This window comes from Polypterus senegalus, chromosome 10 (assembly GCF_016835505.1).
Source record: "Polypterus senegalus isolate Bchr_013 chromosome 10, ASM1683550v1, whole genome shotgun sequence".
In the NCBI taxonomy this organism is placed as follows: Eukaryota; Metazoa; Chordata; class Cladistia; order Polypteriformes; family Polypteridae; genus Polypterus; species Polypterus senegalus.
This window is the reverse complement of record NC_053163.1, coordinates 117,916,623-117,938,631: the sequence shown is the minus strand read 5'-3', so window position 1 is coordinate 117,938,631 and position 22,009 is coordinate 117,916,623. Positions and strand designations below refer to the sequence as shown.

Sequence of the window (22,009 nt, the reverse complement as noted above, 5' to 3'; positions counted from 1 at the left end):
TGATGGTTATCAATTAAAATATATTTAATGGTATTTAAAAAGAACCTAAATGATAAAAAGGAAACATTCTTTTAAAACTAATCAGCCTAGCCATAGAGAGCCGTTCACCTGGCATGGCTACACTGCCCAAGTGCAATATAAGTGCATCCATTTTGAACTTTATTTGTAACAATGACTCAAGACTATTTTTTATGTACAGAGTATTTTCTCTGGCATGCTTCAACTTCAAAAGCATTCACACAATTAAATTATTAGGTGCACATTTAATTGACCATTTACTTTGTTAATTTTAAGCTCTTTTACTACATCAACTTTAGTTAGTCTTGGTATTAATATGATACATACAGAAGCAAAATAGTATAGATTGTCAAGACAAACATGTTTTATCTTACTGGTCAGTAAGGCTACCAGAAATCATCTTAAATTCAAACCCTGAAACCAGGATGCTCCAAAACATTCTACAAAACCACCCAATCATTAAAGCATAAGCCACAAATTAGTTAAGTACTTAGTAACCATTAAAAATAAACGCCAGCTGTTTGCTTTTATAGTTAGCTTTATTACTTAAAAAAAAAAAAATACAAATATATCATTTTCCAAGTATTCACGTTGAATAATCAAAATGGAAGCTAAGACACAGCTGAAAAAGTGCAAAATGTCCCAGGAGACTGTATACGGACTCAACTCAGCATCTAAATGAACAATTCAGTTACTGGGGGTTGGGGTGGAGGACTGGTAGATGAACCCCACACCCCCATATAAACCACTTTACATTGAAAGCATGAAATCATACTGTACAACTGAGCGTGTATATTTCAGGCAGTAACTTTCTTCCATCTGAATATTTACTTGATCCGATACAACACCTTGCGCTGCATTCGATGCTGTATCTCTCCACGACGCATCATCAAGTGCAATACTTTATAGATGGCATGCTCCGCATATTTCTGGATAGATAAAGAATGACAAAACAAAAGTTACTTGGAGTGGTAACCCTGTGTTCCCAGTTTATTCTCTTTAAGAAGTTTATTAATTATTGGCTGTAGTGCATACAGTACCACATATACATTTCAATATCAATGGATAAATTTAGGATGGATGGACCTAGTATGGACGCAGACCCACCTGTTTGATGAAGTCCTGTACAATGCTGTGTTCGGACACCTGGGATCCAATAGCAAATCGTCGTTTCAGTTGCTTCTCAATGCGGGACAGCATCTCCTGGTCCTCCTGAGTGGTGAAGCCCTCAACTCCTGCAGGGGTACAGAAGACAGACATCTATTTTCAAATACCCCAAGTGTTATCAACAAAAAGTAGATGGTTTACTAAAGTCATATTAGCAATTATGTATTGAGCGAAAGCCGATTTGTTGGAATTGTCTGGTTGTTGTGTACAAATGTAAAAACAAAAGTATTTAATAATAAATTGACATTGATATTAATGGACATAAAAAAATAAACACCCACAATCTCATTCATAGGACAACTAACCAGATAAACTGCCTGACAGAGCTGCATCCAATGTAGACACTTGGAATAACCTTAGAGCTTCGTCAACATCACTTTCTGTAGCGAAAGGCTGCAGCTTCATCTTTGCCAGTGATTCAGATATCCGTATAATGGCTTCAAGCTGTCTGTAAAGGAATAAAACATAACATATTGAAGAAAAAAAAAAAATCCGTCAAAACCTTGCCCATGCTCAAATAAATTTTCTGTGAATCAACTAATTCACACATACCTGACTGTAATGGGTATTGGGCAACGCTTGTCACTCTCTCGTTCATGGTCACGGGCACCACTTCTCATCAAAATGTAGCGATTCTTTAACTTCTCTGCAGCTTCAGCAGAAAGACGAGGGCCACATTTGCTGCATATGAAAAGAAAAGACTGAAATGTACAAACTGAAGTTTAAACATATTTTGAACAATAGAAACATATATACACAAGAATTGTTTATTTTTATTTATTATGTGTCTCAATTCTAAACATCAAAAAGCACATTGGTTTCCTCCACTCCAAAAAAAATAAATAATTGACATTAAGTGACATCTTTAGGGTGTCAGAGGTAGGGAGTGCTCAAGCAGTCTTTTGGCTTAAAATTCAATGTTTCAGCCATTAGGACAATATTTTATTTAATCACTAATTTTGAGTTTTATTAGAACAGTTTCCAAACAAAAAAAAAAAAAAAAGTTTTGTAAAAAAATAAATTAAAAAAATTTGTTTAAGTAAAATGATTTTATTTACTTTAGCTATAAAAGGCACATAAAAGCAAAAAAAAACACATTTTTCTTTAAACACAATTTTTGTAGTTATATGTGACTAAATATAATCCTGGACGCAAATAAATTAATTGATTCAAACAATTTTTTTAAACTTGTTTAGCATGGTGGGGAATTACAATGTTTTTTATTTTTATTTTTATATATATATATATATATATATATATATATATATATATATATATATATATATATATATATATATATACATATATACATATATATATATATATATATATATATATATACATATATATATATATATATATATATATATATATATATATACATATATATATATATATATATATATATATATATATATATATATATATATATATATATATATACACATATTTTATGATGACAGTAGGTATTTGATTAACAGATTGCATGAATTAATTTATGTGCACCTCACGATTTTATTTAGTCACATATAACCATGAAAATTGCGGTTAAAGAAAAATGTATTTTTTGCTTTTTAGTTCATTTATAACTAAAGTAAATAATATATATATAAAAATATATATATTTAATATATATATTTAATAATTAATTTTTTATTTTTTTTACTTTTTAGTCTGAGTATTTTGCAAATGATTTTTTATTAATCATTTTTCATTAACGGGAAGCTTCTTTAAAAGTATTACATAATGCATCTTCTTTGCATAATTATTTGAATACTAAAAAGAATCATATTTCGGTCTCTATTTTTCTGCTCAGGCTCTTATGGGATTAGCGTTTGGTCGCTGTGAAAAAAAATATTGACGACACAACGGCATGCATATGGCAATATTTCCTCACTGTGACCCATCAAGGCTTCTTCTTCACGGCACGCATATTTACCCACTCCACTCACTGAAATAGGCAAGTGGGGACACTCCAATGCGTCTCTCACTTGTATGCTCCTATATCTTACTATATTTTCTCTCCGTCATTATGGTGTCTGCGTTAATTGGAATCGCATAACCATTAATTACAGCAAAATTTGTTTGGTTTTGACCGATTATTGCATTGTCGTTATCGATACTGAACACATATACAAAATTCAAAGAAATTTGCTTTGCCAAAAGTGGGTTTAAAATCAGTTGCAAGATTTGACCCAGACAAACAGAGAGAGAAGTCAAGTTAAAAATAAGTGTTTTTATAAATATTTATATATAAAAAAAAAAAAAAAACAAAAAAAAAACACCTCACTACAGAACCGAAAAAATCATCTCCCCACTGTAACTACAGCAGCAACTAGTAAACCCCAGCCTAACCTCAACCACCACACAATGTCTTTAGCAATACATAAGAAATAAGAACAATACAAGACTCTGAAAAATTTCAAATGCCCAGTGACACATGATCACAGGAAATCAGTATAGGGCAATATGTGTTGGTATGATCAAGAACATTAGGATCAAGTACATCAAACACAGTCATTAAATAGCAAATGCAACATTTTCTTTCTGTAAAATAAAAAGCAATATGCTAAATTTTAAAACTAATATATACACTTAAAAGAGCAATTGTATAATATATACTTACGCACGACAAAATGAGATGTACTTCTTCAATTTATTGAGTTCAATTTCTCCCTCTGTTGTTTGCATTTGAGTGTGGGCACTCAAATGGACATTCATAACATGCTTTGCTAAGGTCTGTATTGAAATAGAAAGTGTAGGTTGACAAATGAGTCTCAAATATTAATCAGCTTCTGATGTTCTCACTACAGAAGGAGCACCTTGAACTTTTTTCACAGAGGTCGGCATCCTATGCCAACAGATCACCATGTTCTTTTTCAAATTGCGATTGATCTTGAACAGATGAAAATTCGACTTTCTCCATATTTATATTTCTTTGGGCATATGTTACGATTTCTCATTTTTCATATTCAACCTACACTTTTATATTTGTAATGGACATGTAGTAAAATCCCTTCTAAAGTAGATGTACTTTTAATAACAAAAACAACAAGCTGAAGTGAATCACATTGTCTGAACCCTAACCCCTTCACATACAGTGCATAATTTAAACACCTTCGTAGGAATGGAATACATGCCAAAATAAAAATCTGATTACCAATTTCCACATTATATATTCAATGCTGCTATTTGCATGTTTTTTGCCTCAAGAAAATACATCCAACTAAAACAAAAAAACAAAAAAAAAAAACACCAAGATGTCATACCATATCTCTCTGCTCATTGTGTTCATCTTTAATGATAAAAATCATGTCAAATCTGGACAGGATGGTAGGCATAAAATCAATATTCTCCTCGCCTTTTGTATCATCCCATCGCCCAAAAACTGAGTTGGCAGCTGCCAGAACTGAGCAACGAGAGTTCAATGTGGTGGTTATTCCAGCCTGCATGCAGATAATTAAATACATGTAAACAAATGTAATATTCTATGCAACTCAAAAGGAAAAATACATTACATTTCTTCTACAAAGTTTGTTACCTTAGCAATTGAGATGGTCTGTTGTTCCATTGCTTCATGAATGGCAACTCTGTCATCTTCCCTCATCTAAGTGGAGAAAAAAAGGAAGAAAAAAAAAAAAGCAAAAACAAGTTAAAACTACAGTCCACAGTTTTCAAACTCCAAATTCACATTAGCATACAATACATGGGGGGGGAGCAAGATTTACATACTTTGTCAAACTCATCTATACAGACAACTCCTCCATCTGCCAGTACCATTGCCCCACCTTCCATTACAAAGTTTCTGGAGGCAGGATCACGCATGACAGATGCAGTGAGACCAGCTGCACTACTGCCTTTTCCAGAGGTGTACACCTGGGGAAGAGAAAGCAAATAATTTTATTTCAGCTATCTAAATGATTATTTTACAAAAATCAAATTAAAAATAACCCGGCAACATGCAAAGTAGACGTTCATCTTTGTTCAACTAACCCCAATTGGAGAGCAACGTTCCACAAATTTCAGCAGTTGTGACTTGGCTGTACCAGGGTCACCAAGCATCAAAAGATTCACATCTCCCCTCCTGGTCAAACCATCTGGCAACCTGGAAAAATGACAATGTGTACAGTGATACAAAGCCAGTTCCAGAAAATACCCATAAAACAAACACAATGTTACTTTTCAAGCATTACCACACCTCTTTCGGGACCCTCCAAACAGCAAACAGGCAATTGCTTTCTTCACATCCACACTTCCATAAATAGAAGGTGCAATGCTCTTTGCAATGGTTTCATAAATGTCAGGGCGACTAGCAAGTTCTCTGATCTCTTCTTCCTCTTGTGGGGACACTGCTCCTACAGCACTGCGGCCTATTAATTTGGGAGTAAAGTTCAAGATAAATTAAGAATTTTGAAAAATGGAGAAGCAAATGTATTCAATCGGTAGTGTTCTTGGGAATTTTACTTTAAAATGAACACCAATCATTTTTAATGACACTATAATCAATGAGTATTAAAGCACTCTAATGCACAATTGTACTTTATTTTTCAAAATGGAAGCACATCCTATATTATATACAAATTACTACTCAAGCATAGCCTTAAGTTCAACATGACAGAAATATTGCAAATATTTGAATGTATTTTCACATATCAGATTTGATGTCGAGAGAGCTCCTTACCTGCACCTTCAGTATCTACTTGAATGCCCACAACTCGTATATAGGAGTTACGAATGCCCACTCCAACTCTATCACGGCCTTTAGAAGACGTTTTGCTGGCCTTCTTAATGGAGTATATGCCCATAATGGTAACTCTGTTACCTGGGACAACACGGTCACACAGGTACCTGCAGCAGAAAGGAAAACTTGAGCTTAAATTCAAACCCAAAGAATGCTTTAATGTATTTACTTTATTAATGTAAATCAAAAAGTAGCCTTTGGTTTACATCAACATGTATCGAAAGCCATTATAATTAAAATTACAAGATAATAAATAGATTTGGCACAGTCCAAAAAGGCCAAATTCATAGCCACCATCAACCTTAAGTGAACAAATCTACCACTGATTTAGACTCCTGATGTTCTCTAGATTAGTAATAGGAGCACACATTTGAAATACAAGAAAGAAAGAAGTAAACACAATTTCATTTACTCCATATAATTATGGAGAAAAGAAAAAAAGGCTGAATAATTTGGAAAACTACTACCATTTAAAATTTAAAAAAAATTGTAACTTGTAATACTAAAAGTACAAAAAATGATGGATCTGTATTTCTTGAACAAGGCTATGCATAAATCAAGAAAAACATTTAAGATGCCTCATACCTCGTCCTTCATAAAACATGACCGACTGAAAAGAATTTTACTTTTTGAAAATCTAATATGAAATTATGGACGGAACTCTAGCCTACTTTCAAACACCTTTTAAAGTTATCAAGCCACAGAGACTGGCGACTTGCTTCTAAAAATAGAGAGAACACAGGATTCTGGGTGTGTGTGTGTGTGTGTGTGTGTGTGTGCGCGCATGTGTGCAACATACCTGTCACAGTACAGCTGCATATGTCGGGGCATCTCACCATGTGGAACAGCATCTGGAGACTCTTGTAACTTCAGAGTTTGGAAGTCAACACATTTACATTTGTCTGGGATAATGAAGTATGGATCAACTGGACACTTTGGCCGGCCTGCCTGCTCCCTAGGATATTACAAATTAAAAAAAAAAAAAAATAATAAAATCCCTTTACCCATTATACATATATATATATATATATATATATATATATATATATATATATATATATATATATATATATATATATATATATATATATATATATATATATATATATATATATATATATATATGCTTAAAACCAATGTTGTAGTAGCAATCTTTAGTTTTAATTAAAAAAAGTGCACCTAAACCCAATCTGTATATAAATTGATTACTGAACTTATAAAGAGAAAAAAAAAGAACCAAAAGGAAAAATTATATAAAAACACAGCATTATCAAGCTTGTTAAATCTAATTCAGAATAACAGGGGCCCTTAGCCAATCCTAGCATAAACTGGCTCAAGGTAGAAAACAGTTCTGGATACTGGATAGGATGCAAGGTTACCCCAAGATACACTCACATAAGTAAGGGTCAACATGGATTCACAACACAGAGCACATATCTTTGGGAATGTGGGAGTAAACCGCACACAGATATGTGCAAACTCCACACATACAACCAAACCCAGGATGCTGGATTCATGAGGCAGCAATTCTACAGTAACTAATGCATCACCTGCCACCCCCCATAAGCGAATTAATTTTTAAAATAATGTTCTCAAATAGTCTGTATCAATGTAATGATGTACGAATTCAAAACAAGATGGATTTTTTTTGTTTGTTTTTAAAGAAATGCCCTAAAGTATCTTACAAAATACTTACGTGTTACACTTGCGAGGCAAAGCATACCCCTCCAGTCCAGGCCGAACAGAAATGTTTCCAATGACATTGCGACATCCCCGACACTGGATGGCCATTTTAGTGGCCTTGGCTCGCACTGCAGTGGCAGCAATGATGATACCAGGGATTTTTACCAACCTTGACATCTGCTCAGACTGCAAGAAACAGAAAGAGTGTTTTTTTTTCAAATAAAACCACCTTACTCTTCATAAATACATATTACAAGGTCAAGAATATGTGACAGAGTTGGAAGAGAAGGAACAAAAGCATTAAACATATAGCAGATACAGTAGGTACGTATGATGGTCTGTTTTCTCTTTAACTGATTTTCCACTGAAGACAATGTGCTCAAATATCAGCAAGTTTTGAAAGACACTGTTGCTATATAATATACTTAGCTTTTACAGAACATTTATGGGTACGATTTAATTGAAGGTTCATACTGCAAACTAAGCAATAACTTACTGAACCAATTTTGGTTTATATCATCCCCTGAAAAGGAAGATTTTCATCAATTATGAGTTTGTAAATTATGATTCTATCCTGGTTAGATGCTCCCAAATCACATCTTGCAGTGCAAGGCCCAACAAAATGATCTAATGTGAAATTCCAGATATTTCTTAAAATTACTTTACAATCATAATCCAATGTCTAGAATTAACTGTTAATCTCACCTTTAAACTTCGAATGCTTGCAGGGTTGGCATCAGACCTTAACATGACTTGAATGTCCTGAAGCATTTCCTCTCCAGCAGGCCGAGGCTTAGTGACCTCATCTGCCACTTCTTTGGCAGCTTCTTCAAACTGAAAAGCAACGTATAAAGAAACCACATGTGTTGGTAATTTCTGTGATTACTCTATACAAACACAGGTAACAATTTTTTGGATCATTTGATGCACCAAAAAAAGTATATATTAATGTGAGCAGGACACCGATAACATATTGATGTCATCTGTGAAAATGAAACACTTAAATAGTGTTAAAGAAAATGAACGTACCAGGGGTAAGTGCTCAGATGGTTGCTTATATAAGCAGTCAGCAAGGTCTTCATCAAAGCTTGCCAGGTCCTCAATTTCCACCTCAATCCAGTATTCCCCCAAGGTGTAATGGCGTTTAAGCACATCTCTGTAACACAATGCATTACAATTTAATTTGAAATAAAACTGAAAAACAGTTTAAATTTAGTTTAAGGATACCACATTTTGACTGTAACATAGATAAAATGTTATAACAGTATCAAATGTTTCCAGAGATATCCATCTTTTGTAACTGCAAGGCAGGAACACACTCATGTTTCATCAGAAGAAATTAGGGTTGATTTGCATTCTCAGTGGAAAAATGAATGAAACAATGTAACTTTATAAAATATTTATGTGGATGCAGCAGTACAGAACACAAAATAAATTACAGGAATATTTTCATTCAGAGAAAAAAAAAAAAAGCAAATGGCTTCTATAACAACAAGTCTCCAAAGATTCAAAATTACCCTTCAGGATTTTACCCTCAGCTTTTGCAATCCCAAATAATAAATGCGCTATCAGAGAATTAAGGTGTTTGTCTCCATACGCTGCACATGAGACGAAAAGAAATGTGTTCGCGAAAAAAAAAAATTATTGAAACAACAAATAAACATCTGTTGATAATGCACAAATATTTATGGTAGTACAAAAAAAAATATTTCGTCCACTTGCGTCAAAGATACAATTTACAACGTTTTATTCGGTGGACTCCACACTCTGCGATGATCAGGCCATATATCACGTTAAGAATGGAGCGAATTTATTGAAAATGAACAGTATGCATAAGCAGGCACACCTAGGAAATACCAGCTAATAAAATGTCCAAGCTTATGCATTTACTTGGGCGTATCAAGGCAAACGTTTTAACTTCAAATGGTGAATCGTGCTATAAACTTGCAAGTTATTTGCACCGTTTTAAATCAATCCATAGTTTTGATTAATACGATAGTAAAATTTGAACGCTCTGCATAAACCAAAGGCTCCTTTATATAATGCATAACATTCTATTTAAAAAATGTGGTTTATGTACTAACGGATTTACAAATATACTTTTCTACTGAAGAACAATCAAAAGTTTAGCAACTGATGAGCGGCTCACGAGGATACTTGCAAGTAGAAACATGGCTCTCCGCGTACATCCCTATGTTAATGAAAGGCTAATCTCACTCCTCTATCAAAAGAAAGTGAAGTTTGATAGATGATACTGTTTTGACTTCGATCGGATCTGGTGGAAAGGTCTTAATTAAAAACACACACCTGTATTTGAAAGTAAATCCAGTTCTGTCCGTCCCCACACGATACTGCCGAAGGAACTCCTTGAAGCGCTTCTTCAAGTGAGTCTTTTTTACAGCTCCTTCGTCAGTATGCTGGTCGCCTCCAAAGCTGTCGCTGTAATAGACACCAGGGTCGTCAAAGCCGGACATGGTGCTACAGTAGCTTTGATTTGACACTAGTTTTACTAAATGAAAACTTTCTAATAATAAGGTGCACGTACACACGTACAGTGTCTACTTCTTCTAACTGAAAACCCGCCTCCAAACTTCAGTTTCGCGGCAAAAACCATACGTCACAATACACGTTTGCCGACAACCATCGTCTTGATTGGTAGAAATGCCAGGAAGTTCACGCTGTTTGGTCACTTGTCAGAAGGTTATTTCCTTTCTCTTTGGCGCGCTTGTCGTAGAAGCTCCGCCTTGCACTCGAGACGGCTCTTTATTTGAGAAACAAGCGGCTTGTCGTTTTGTTAGGCGCTCTCTTAATGGCGCGAAAGAGATAACCACGTGGCTTTGTAGGTAGGTAGGTGGGCTCAACTATATAGACATTCAGTATGATGCCACCGGCAAGAAATAAGGTGCTTAGTTAAGCTATGTCCAATACAAAATACTGTACAGTTATTCTGTTGAAATGAAAATCCGGATATAGTTTCTTGTTATGTTTTTAAATTAGTTAAAAAGAGAACTGTTGAAAATTCACGATTTAAAAAAGATACGTATTTTAACATTTACTTAAAGATGCTTATGTAACGGAGCTACTGTAATGTTACAGGACTCTATGAGCTTTCCTCCCGCTTCCTAAATATATAGAAGATAAACTAGCCACTAATTCTAAATTCATCTTATCTTGTGATGCTATGTAAAGCAAATTTACCACACCGATTATCTAATTCCCACAAGCATGCCCTTGACTTTTGTATATACGAGTATAACCACAGCTTCTCACTTAAATCAACACTCATGTGGAATAATCCATTAACATTATCTGAGAATAAACCTATTCTCATACAAGAATGGTATGATAAAAGGATGTATTTTGTGTTTAATATTTTGAATTTGATTGTGCAGATTGGGATTTGTTTTCATAGAGAGCAGATCTTGTAGAATATCGGTCTTGGGATTTATAAACTATTGCACTGAGAATGTTCTCACACTAAAGGTAATGATAGTGTTTCTCTGCCAGAAGCAGTGGATAAACCAAAATATTCAGGCACTGCTTAAAGAAGATGTGCCTTTTAAGTTGGTAAACAAACATACTTATAGAGAAGCATGAGGGAACCTCAAGAAAGATATCAAGGATGCTAAATGCAAATATAAGCAATGCATTGAGAAACGCTTTGAGAACAACTGACCTCACAGTATGGGGATGGAATTAAGACACTGACAGATTACAAGGGCAGCACTCTGTGATGACACCTGGTCAGTCTAGTGATGACACAAATCTACCTGATGCCCATAGCCAGTTTTTAGTCCGCTCTGACACTCTAAACAGTAGAGCTGCTCCTTACATTCAGTTTTTGTATGACAGATGACACTGGTTCTACAGTGCCATCAGGTAAGATGCACAGTGCAGAAAACTGATACCTGTAAAGCAGCATGTCCAGTTGGAGTGCCCTGGACAGATATTAAAGGTATTGCTTACTAACATATGCAAACTGTTATTATAACAAGCTGCTATTCCAACATGCCTTAAATCCACAACAATCATTCCAGTGCACAAGAAATAGATAGTGAAGAGTTTAAATGAGTATCAATCACCAAGTTGCTCTCATGAAGTGCGTTGAGAGATTGGAGCTCTCATTCATCAGATCCTTCAACCCCCACATCCGCCAATCCCAAGATCTTGATCAACTTCAGTTCACTTACCATGAAACCAATCCACAGATGATGCAGTCTCAATTGCACATTTGCACTTGTGGACATTAGCTCTGCATCTAATACAACTATCCACCACAAACTTGTTGATAATTTGGACAACCAAGGTTTGGACACTTCTGTGTGCACCTGGGTCATGGACTTTCTCTTGAACAGACCATACCATGTCAGGATTGAGATCTACTATTCTTCTCCTATCACCCTGACTATGGGAACCCTGCATGGCCGTGCACTGGACCCAGTGCTCTTCACTCTCTTTACCAATAACTGCAACACCATTTACCATAATTAAATTTGTTGATGACATGTTCTAATTTTAGACAGAAAAGAAGTGGGCTACAGAAATAACTTGGAACATCTAGCAGAGTGGAGTAAGGACAATAACCTAGTCCTAAATACTAAAAGAAAGAAAATAATATTATACTTCAGAAGAACTAATAAAACAGACCTTCTCCCCCTAAACATTTATGGAGATGTAGTGGAATGTGTGCAAAGTGGTAAGACTCTTGGAATTTACATGACGGAATAGATGACATGGTAAATTAACGCTTGTTACCTGGTATAAAGGTCCAACTGAGACTCTTTCCTTAGAAAACAAAAAGGGACCTAACTTCCCCAACAAATCCTGGTGGACTTCTACTATAGCACCATCAAGAGCATCCTCACTCATTGTATGACTGTTTGGTACAAGGCAACTGAGTGGAAGGATCTGCAATTTTGTTGTGAAGGTGGCTCAGCAGATCTTTGGCACATGCCTCTCACATCTGATCAGTGTCAATGTTAGCTAACTGAAGAAGAATGCTAGCAGCATCAGTAGACACAGAATATACCCTGGACATTCCCTGAATGATCCACTGCCATCTGGCAAACTCTATATAGTCATCCAATCTCACACAGACAGACTGTAAAAATTGCCTTTTTTTCCCACAGCTGTGGCCTCCATTAGCACCCCTGTCCAACTGCTGAGAAGTGATTTAAACCCACCATGGACTGTTATTACACACACAATTCAGCCCCCAAAAGTGTAATTGATTTATTTACATCTAGTTATTATTTTAATGCTCATTCTTTTGTATATATGTGCATTTGAACTCTTTTCCTTTGATATATTGCAGCTTTTATGCAAGATGTCATATAATTTCATTGTACGCAAGTGTAATGACAAATAAGGGTTTCTATTCTATTAATAATGAATAGGATTTTCGCTCTTACCAAGACTTTATAGACCAGGATAATATAGTAGTTAGGCTTAAAGATTATGCAATTTTCCAGTATTTGTTATTACTTATAAAGTCACATTGCTTATATTTTCAGATTGAGACAAAGGTTCCAACTCTTTTGTCAAATGGAGTTCAATTTTTAGACCACAAAGGCCGCAACTTTCACATCAGGAACACCATTCTATATTGTATAACTCTATCTCTAATGCCCCCATGAGGTGCAGTTCCAAAATAGGGTACATCAGTTGGAAAATGCCCCAATCTGGGCTATGTATATTTTTTCTACTAAACAAAGTTAAAGAAATTTACCTCAAAATCATAAATACATTTTACCCAACTAATCGATTAATTCATACGTATAATATTTCTAAATCCCCAAAGTGTATATTCTGTACAGAAAAAGATGAATAACACATAATTTTTTATTTCTGCATCTATTTTTTTATATTTTTGAATATTTTTATCACTTCCTAAAATGACCAAAATCGAACCCAGTTTGTCTAAATATAGCTGTTTTTTCTGTTTAAAAACATGACGCTCAGGTGATAGAAAATATAGTAAATATGCTTTCCTTAGTTGATAAATGTCATTGACAAGTGCATACTGTTTTATTGCCCTTTTCTGTATGAACATTAAAATGTTGGAAATACGTAGCATTAACAGAAATTAGTATAAACACAAAGCCAATGAAAAGATTCTTAGTTCTATTTGCTATTTTCCAAATCTCTCTTTACTTACTGGTTTAGCTGTTGTGACTGATGTACAGTATGTAAATTATTCTTTAGTTTTTAATGTTTGTATACTGTTTTATCCATCCATTATCCAACCCGCTATATCCTAACTACAGGGTCACGGGGGTCTGCTGGAGCCAATCCCAGCCAACACAGGGCGCAAGGCAGGAACAAACCCCAGGCAGGGCGCCAGCCAACCATAGGGCGCTCACACACACACCAAGTACACACCTAATCGCCAATGCACCTAACCTGCATGACTTTGGACTGTGGGAGGAAACCAGACACGGGGAGAACATGCAAACTCCACGCAGGGAGGACCTGGGAAGCGAACCCGGGTCTCCTAACTGGGAGGCAGCACCATCCATACTGTATTATGCATAATGGATAAATTGTGTTACTAATGTATTTTAATAGTGACACAGTAAAAAAAGTGTGATACAGAATTTTAAATTGGATGTGTATGAGTTTGTGAGTGAGTGAGTGTGATACCCCGCGTAACACAGTAGTAGTGTTTTGTGGTTAAAGGGTTAGTATTGCTGCATCCTTAGTTCAAAGCTTGTTTTTGGTTATTGTCTGTGTGGAGTTTACATGTTTTCTTAGTGCCAACATGTGCTTTTCTACAGAAACCCTAGTCTTTCCCTCACAAACCCAAAAATTTGCAGAAAAGATTAACAAAGCCACTCAGCATAGGTGTGTCTGAACAAACTGTAAAGGTTTGTACTCGGCAATGGTTCAAGTCCTCCTGTTACTGATTGCTTGCCAGACTGCAAAGTAATGCAGTGATTAATGCAGTCTAAGAGCTCCAGGGTACTTGGAGTTATTGGCACTGTAAAATTAAAAATCTTCTCTTGGTCTACATTGATTTCTTTCAGGTATTGCAGTTTCTTCCCACATTCTACAAATGTGTATGTTGGTTAAGTGACAAGTCTAGACTGCCCCAGTGTGTAGGTGTATGCATGAATGTGTCCCCAACCACCATTTAGAAAGAAGTCTGTTAATGACACACTGCAGGATCTAATACAGCACACATCATTTATCTCAGATTGGCTTTTTAGATTCATGACACTAGATTATTTTGGGTTTTACCATCTCCATTTTTCTAGTTAATCCACTGCACAATTTCTTATTAGGGATTAACAAAGTATATAAAATCAAATCAAATAAAAAATCATTTGTTGCAGTTTTCTTATAGCAGTTTCTCAAATTCCTCTTTGACAAGTGACAGAATGTTGTTGCAATAGATTAAATTGGCTGAAAATTATGTCATAATGTGGTCATTCCTTTACTACCAAATTAAAAAACAGGGTTCTCCAAGTCTTTTGTTTTGAAACAGGCAACACAAAAGTATGAACTGTTCCATAGGTTTGGTGAATTCAGTTGAAGTAATACCACAGTATTCAGCCTCTTAGAGTTAATATTATGTAATGGTGCTTTTAGCAGAAATTACAGCTAGTTTTTTAGGGATAGCCTTTACCATATTTTTTCATCTACACACTATAATTTTATCATTCTCATTTGCTGGTTTTGTTATGAACTGTGGTGTTACATGTTAGGAAGTAGTTTTAAGGTAATGGGTTCAAGAGCAACACTGAATAAAACTGGGGAGCTTCTTCAAGCTAGAAATGCAAAATTAGGCAATAAGGTAACATCTGTATTGTACAAAGATTTTACCATAAAAATCAGCCTGCAAAGCATAAGCCACAGATTAGACAAGTTCAAGCAGTAAGGTGTAGCAGTCTATGAGCATCGTCCATAGTAACAGTAAGCTTCTAAAGCCAGTTGTGGAACGATTCACATAAATTATTGCCATAAATTATTATCTCACTGCCCTCTATTGCCTCTTTATCTTTTTCTAAAAGGAGAGCAGAACTTTAATGGCAACTGCTAAGTTACCTGCCTTATACCATACTTGAGGAACATTGAATATGGGTTCACAGGCTGCATGTTTTTTTTTTACCACCAAAGTGCATTCAGTAAATTTTCAGGGCATGCCATCCTGGTGGTGCCCTTCCTTTCTTCATTGGCTTATTGGCATATTCCATTTCTACTAGTGAAGACTTCTTTCGCCTTCCTAGGGCTTTGCTGGATCCTACAGTATTTCTGAATTATGTTAACCCTTCTTGCCTGGCATTTCCTGTTGATTGGGCCAACAATCAGAATAGCCAGAGGTGCACAATGTTTCCAACAGTCAAAGGTACTGCTATAAAAGCAGAAAACTCAGGGGTGCTAAAACATTAAGGGACACTAGAGGGAGCTCCTGCTTTGTGTTTATTTAGCCACATTGGATGTCTGTGAACCTGGAAGTGATTTCAGAAAGGTTGTAGAGGACACTGATGGTATTTTTGGTATACAATTTAAAGAAGCAGCCAACTGAGTACCTGTAAGGTGTTTGTTTCTCAAACAACAGACTTTGATGTATTTATCCTCTTGTGCAGCTGTGCATCAGACTCTTCTCCTTCCTTTTCTGTCCCAGTTAGATCCAGTATGCTTTCTTCTGTCATAACAGTAATAGACAATTTTGTATTGGCTGGAGCCCGGCCGGGACACCCAGGAAGACGAGAGGATGGCTTGTGCCTCCCCCAGACCGCAAGGGGTCGTCCGTCCTGGTTATGTTGAGGGCCTCGGGTAAAGGGCTTGGAAGCCCAGCCCTGTAGGGACCCGTGGCCACCGCCAGGCGGCGCCCAGGTGCCTGAGGAACCCTGGAGCCCAGCACTTCCGCCACACCAGGAAGTGCTGGGGGGAAGACGACAGGGGACACCCGGACAGCTTCCGGGGGTGCAGCCGGCACTTCCGCCACACTGGGGTGTGGCTAGGACTGATTGCCGGGAAGCAGCTGGAACCCATCTGAGTTCCTATAAAAGGGGCCGCCTCCCTCCAGTCAGCAGTGGAAGTCGGGTGGAAGAGGACGGAGCTGGAGTGAGGACTGGAGGCGTCCAGGAGGAAAAGAGGCACAGGACTATGTGGCCTGGACATTGGGGGAATCGGTGCAAGAGGCACTGGGGTTTGTGCACGTCCAATTTGTAAATAGTATTGTAAATAAACAGTGTGTGGTGGAGCCAACGATGTCCGTCTGTCTGTGTCCGGGTCCAAGTTCACAGTATGAAACAATTTCTTAATCTGTTGCATGGAATAGCCTTTATCTCACAAATCAACAATAGACTGACATGTTTCAGGAGAAGGATGTTTTGATTTGGCCATTTCCTAACCTAGAATTCATTTTAGGAATACTATTATTTTCCAACACATGAAAACTACCTACTTACTTACTACTTACTTGCTTTACTGAACAGAGGTTTTGGCTGTGATAACACAATTAAAAAGGCTTCTCTAATAACCATTTATCATTTAAACATGATTAATTAAGGATGAGCTAACAGAGTTTTATTATTAGGATGCTTTATTAATGGGTACTGTAAAGAGGCTTTGAAGTCATATGTAAATAATAAATTATTAATCTGTCATTTCAAGCAGTAATAGCCATTTGCAACAATAGTACTGTCTTTCCTATATTATTAAATCAATTTAATGGCACTTAATAAAAAGTATCAATTTATATCAAAAAATGAAATTTTCTGTGTGATTCCAAACTTTTGAACTCTAGTGTCTGTAATGAAAGAAACTAGGGAGTACCTGCAACAGCACATTTATTAAGAGCTAAGACTCCAGCTATAAATAGGAATTTATCAAAAGGAAAGCTTTCAACAAAAGGGGCGCCTTTGGATAGAGTAAAGCAGCCTGGACACTCCAAGGTGCTTGAGACATACTGTAGTCAGAAGGTACGACTTGGTATATGGAATTATGCAGTGTTCTTTACAGGAATAAAGGCAAATCATACTTATTGGACATAAAGGTCGATAACATGAGAAGCAGTAGGGTAAATTGGAGATATTGGAAAATTGAGCATAAAATTAAAAAACCGTCAAGTCAGAACACAGGTAAGGGAATGCAGTTCACATCAGTTTAGTCTTAATATGTAAATTAAGTATATAAGTATATATAAGTATATACACCCACCAGAACTGCACAGAACCATAAAAGATAATGCTTGTAGGAAGACAGTGTACCACAAAGGAAAAGGCACAGAATGTAAGAGCCATTTATTAAGTCATTTTCTTCTCTGTTATGCAGCCTCTTTATCCTTTTGGCCCTCTGCTTACTACTGGTGGCCACACTGAGTTCTTCCAACTATGGTTTAATGTTAGGTCACTCATACTTTTTAAAATATATTCAAATGGTCTATATATCCAGTTGTGCGCAACAGTTCTTCCAATGCAATACATTTCTACATGGCAGGAAATACATTCTGCAAGAATATGGTGAAAAGGGGTTGATATGTCTAGGCCTCTTAGGTCTCTGAGTTTTAATAGCCGTATCACCGTGTTGAAAGCCTGTTCAGCCAAATATTCCCTACTGTAGTGTATATTATTTTTACACTCTGGGCAATTTCATACATTGCTAGACTGTTAATGTACTGATGCAATAAGAGCAGTACTGGGTGAAAATCTGAGAGACTAAGGTAGATACATAACAGACAAGCAACTGTGAATAAATGCATAAATTAAGCATGTATACAATACTCAAGTCAATGTGATACCCACAGCTCACATGTTTCCATTCAGGATGGGTGATGGATGAAACCAGCTGTTATGAAGGAGAGGGTTGACAGTAAGTAACCTTGGCAGTCAAAATGCCATAGCAAGAAAGTCTGGAGTCAACACAAAAAGCAGACAAGAATATAGATCTTTGCACTGGTGGGACCTAGTATCCTAGAGCAAGTAAGCCAAAAAGGAAAGGGAGCAAATTTCTCGTCAAAGATAATAGACCTTTCAACTCATTTACAGTCGTTTCCACCTATGAAAGTCCATTAATGCTGTTTAGTTAGGTTTTACAATGTTTTGTGTGACATTTGACACGTGCAGCCTCATAAATATTAAATATGAAAAATTGAGAATCAGTTGAATGCTTAAAAAATTTCTTATTTCAAATTTTGACTTCTATTCCTTTCAACTCTTTCCTATACATTTTAAAGAAAAGTTAAGCAAAATTACACCTTTTATTGGCTAACTAAAAAGATTACAATATGCAAGCTTTCGAGGCAACTCAGGCCCCTTGTTCAGGCAAGATGTAATACAGAAACTGGAGTTCCCTGTGTTTATATACACACACCAGTACAAGAAACAACATTGGTAAATCTTTAAGTGAGAAATCTTAAATGTAAAAAATTAATAGATTCCTTCAGGCTAGGGTTCATTTAACAAGAGAGAAGAACAATGTATGGTCAAGATCTTTGGATAAGATAACTGTCCAACAAAGTCTTTTGAAGTTTCTAATGAGTTCTTTTAAAACAAATTGGATCTGTAGACAGGTTGTCTGTGTCAGTCTGAGCATGCAAATAATCCTCATATCTGGCCATAAAACTCTTGTCTCTATTCAAACCATGTTGTAATGTATTCAATTTTAGAATGAGTTTAACTTCCCATTCTTTTCTTTCTTGCTGTTTTTTGAAGTTGCCCATAAGCACTGTGACTTTAAAGTCCCTCTCACAGTGTCCATGGCTGTTGAAGTGGGCCGCTACAGGAACATCTGTGTTGCCACGTTTAATGTGGAACCTGTGTAAATTCATTCTCTGGCGGAGTGTTTGTCCAGTTTCTCCCACATAGATTGCAGTGTCAGGACATTTCATACAAAGAATTAGACCACATTAGATGATCTGCAGGAAAATGATCCCTTTATGTTATGTTCTAGTCGGCAGTGTGGTATAACTATACGGTCTGTATTATAAATGTGGGCACACGTTTTATACTTTTCTGTAGGCAGGGAGATTTGCCATTTTCTGTAGGTTCACTTAGGGAGCTTCGGACAATTAGTTGCTGAAGGTTTGGTGGTTGTCGTTATGCCAGGAGGGGAGGTTCAGGAAATACATTTTTCAGTGTTTGGTCATTGTTTAGCATTGGCTGAAGTTCTTTTATAATTTTTCGAAGCGCTTCAAGATGTGGGTTGTAGGTGACAACAAGGGGGATGTGGTTCTTTTTGTCTTTGTTTTTATATTCCAGAAGGTTGTCTCTGGGTATGGCAGTAGCTCTTCTTATTTGAGTGTCTGTTGTTTTGGAGGTATAACCTTATCTGATGAAATCTTGTCTGAGCTCCTGCAGTTGTTTATCCCGGTCTGTTGGGTATGAGCAAATATGGTTGTACCGTATTGCTTCACTGAAAATAATGGAGCGCCTTATATGCTTGGGGTGGAAGCTATCACTTCTTAAGTCTGTCTGTTGGTTTGTGAAAAACAGAAGTTACAAGGGTGTTGTCTTTCAGTTGAATGGTGGTGTCAAGGAAGCTGACTTCTGTTTTTGAGTAATTCAGCTTCCGGCAGTTCCTTGAGAATGAAGGAATTGATACCATTGACTGGCCCCCATGCTCGCCTGACCTAAATCCAATAGAACACCTCTGGAACATTATGTTTCGGCCAAGGTTGCACCTCAGACTGTCCAGGAGCTCAGTGATGCCACTGAGCCAGATCTGGGAGGAAATCCCCCAGGACACCATTGTCTCATTAGGAGCATGCCCCCCACCAAGGGTATTGTCAGGCATGCATTCAAACTACTGAGTATGATTTTGGGCTGCTGCAATGAAATTTCGGCACATAGCCTGCCATATCATTTTTTCACTTTGATTATATATACTTTGAATTCAGCCCTCTGTAGGTTGATAATTTTTATTTCCATCAAATGATGTGGCATCCTTTCTTTCCTAACACATAACCCAGTCCATATCAGTATATATATCCAGCATGATTTTTTCCCCTTGAATTCTGATGTGTTTTCAAAGTGTTCCTTTAATTTTTTGGAGTATTATATTTTATCTTATCCTAAGCCTAAAAGTGCAAAGATTTTGTGCAACGATTTTATGTCACGTTTTTGTTTCACTTTTTTGTCACATTTTAAATTGGGCCTATTTTAAAACCTACATATATATGTTTGGTATCATTCTTTTCAGAATTTATCGAACTTTAATGTGATGTTGTTAAATTTTCAGATTCTTATTCCATTTTTAAATTAAAAGCAAAAAAATATCAAGAACACATGTTCTGCGAGACAAGACTTTGTGCCAAGAGATTTAACCATACCAGGGGGCTGGAAATAAAAGACAAAGAGTAGGACAGCTGCTGTACAGGCTTTTAAATGTTCGAAGCGATGTGCGAGATGCAGATCATGAGCAAAAGAGAATGTAAAAAAAAACTGTATTTGCTTCCCATTGTATCACTGTTAAATAGGGGTTTCAGAGGAGCAACCGCGTCTCCTTGGGGTGCGTTCAGCCCCTCTCTTCACAACGTGAGTGGCAGAGACGTGAAGTGGCTAGTGCATAGCGCAGTCCAGGAGGGTTGGCGAGCAAAGCATGACACACCAAAGAGTTCAATCTTTGTCTCATCAGACCAGAGAATTTTGTTTCTCATGTGGTGAGAGTATGCAGGCAGTTCCTGGAGGATGAAGGAATTGATACCATTGACTGGCCACCACACTTTCCTGACCTAAATCCAATAGAACACCTCTGGGACATTATGTTTTGGTCCATCCAATGCCACCAGGTTGCACCTCAGACTGTCCAAGAGCTCAGTGATGCCCTGGTCCAGATCTGGGAGGAGATCCCCCACAACACCATCTGTCATCTCATTAGAAGCATGCACCGATGTTGTCAGGCATGTATACAAGAACACAGGGGCCATACAAAGTGCTGCGTACAATTTTGAGTTGCTGCAATTAAATTTTGGCAAAATGGACTAGCCTGCCACATAATTTTTTCACTCTTATTTTTGGGGCGTCTTTGAATTCAGGACTCTGTAGGTTGATCATTTTCATTTCCATCAAACGATGTGGCATCCTTTCGTTCCTAACACATTACCCAGTCTATATCAGTATAGATATCCAGGAGGATTTCTTTTTCCCATTGAGATCTGATGTGTTTTCAAAGTGTTCCTTTAATTTTATTGAGCAGTTTATATATATATATATACAGTATATATATATATATATATATATATATATATATATATATATATATATATATATATATATATATATATATATATATCAGAATACCCGCGCTTCGCAGCGGAGAAGTAGTGTGTTAAAGAAGTTATGAAAAGAAAAGGAAAAATTTTAAAAATAACGTAACATGATTGTTAATGTAATTGATTTGTCATTGATATGAGTGTTGTTGTCATATATATATATATATATATATATATATATA

At 36.4% G+C, this 22,009-nt stretch overlaps 1 protein-coding gene across 1 annotated transcript; it reads right to left on the bottom strand.

Annotated features, from left to right (window-relative positions):
* Positions 1-567: 567 nt before the first annotated feature.
* Positions 568-10,235, bottom strand: mcm5 (minichromosome maintenance complex component 5). The gene is made up of 16 exons (XM_039766438.1): positions 9,917-10,235; positions 8,639-8,765; positions 8,315-8,443; positions 7,623-7,795; positions 6,726-6,881; positions 5,867-6,033; positions 5,384-5,555; positions 5,179-5,290; positions 4,918-5,061; positions 4,727-4,792; positions 4,455-4,631; positions 3,812-3,924; positions 1,738-1,866; positions 1,491-1,633; positions 1,126-1,253; positions 568-947 (listed from the first exon to the last, which is right to left on the bottom strand). Exons 1-16 carry the CDS (start codon positions 10,081-10,083, stop codon positions 846-848), a joined length of 2,205 nt encoding a protein of 734 aa, XP_039622372.1. The 5' UTR covers positions 10,084-10,235; the 3' UTR covers positions 568-845.
* Between the last annotated feature and the right edge of the window lie 11,774 nt (positions 10,236-22,009).

Bases quoted from the DNA above. Each gene is read 5' to 3' on its own strand.
- mcm5 (XM_039766438.1), bottom strand. From the start codon at position 10,083: ATGTCCGGCTTTGACGACCCTGGTGTCTATTACAGCGACAGCTTTGGA. The intron at 8,444-8,638 runs GTACGTTCATTT...GTTGCTTTTCAG, and splicing joins CATCTGAGCACTTACCCCTG to TTTGAAGAAGCTGCCAAAGA. The intron at 4,632-4,726 runs GTAACAAACTTT...ATCTGCATGCAG, and splicing joins AGACCATCTCAATTGCTAAG to GCTGGAATAACCACCACATT.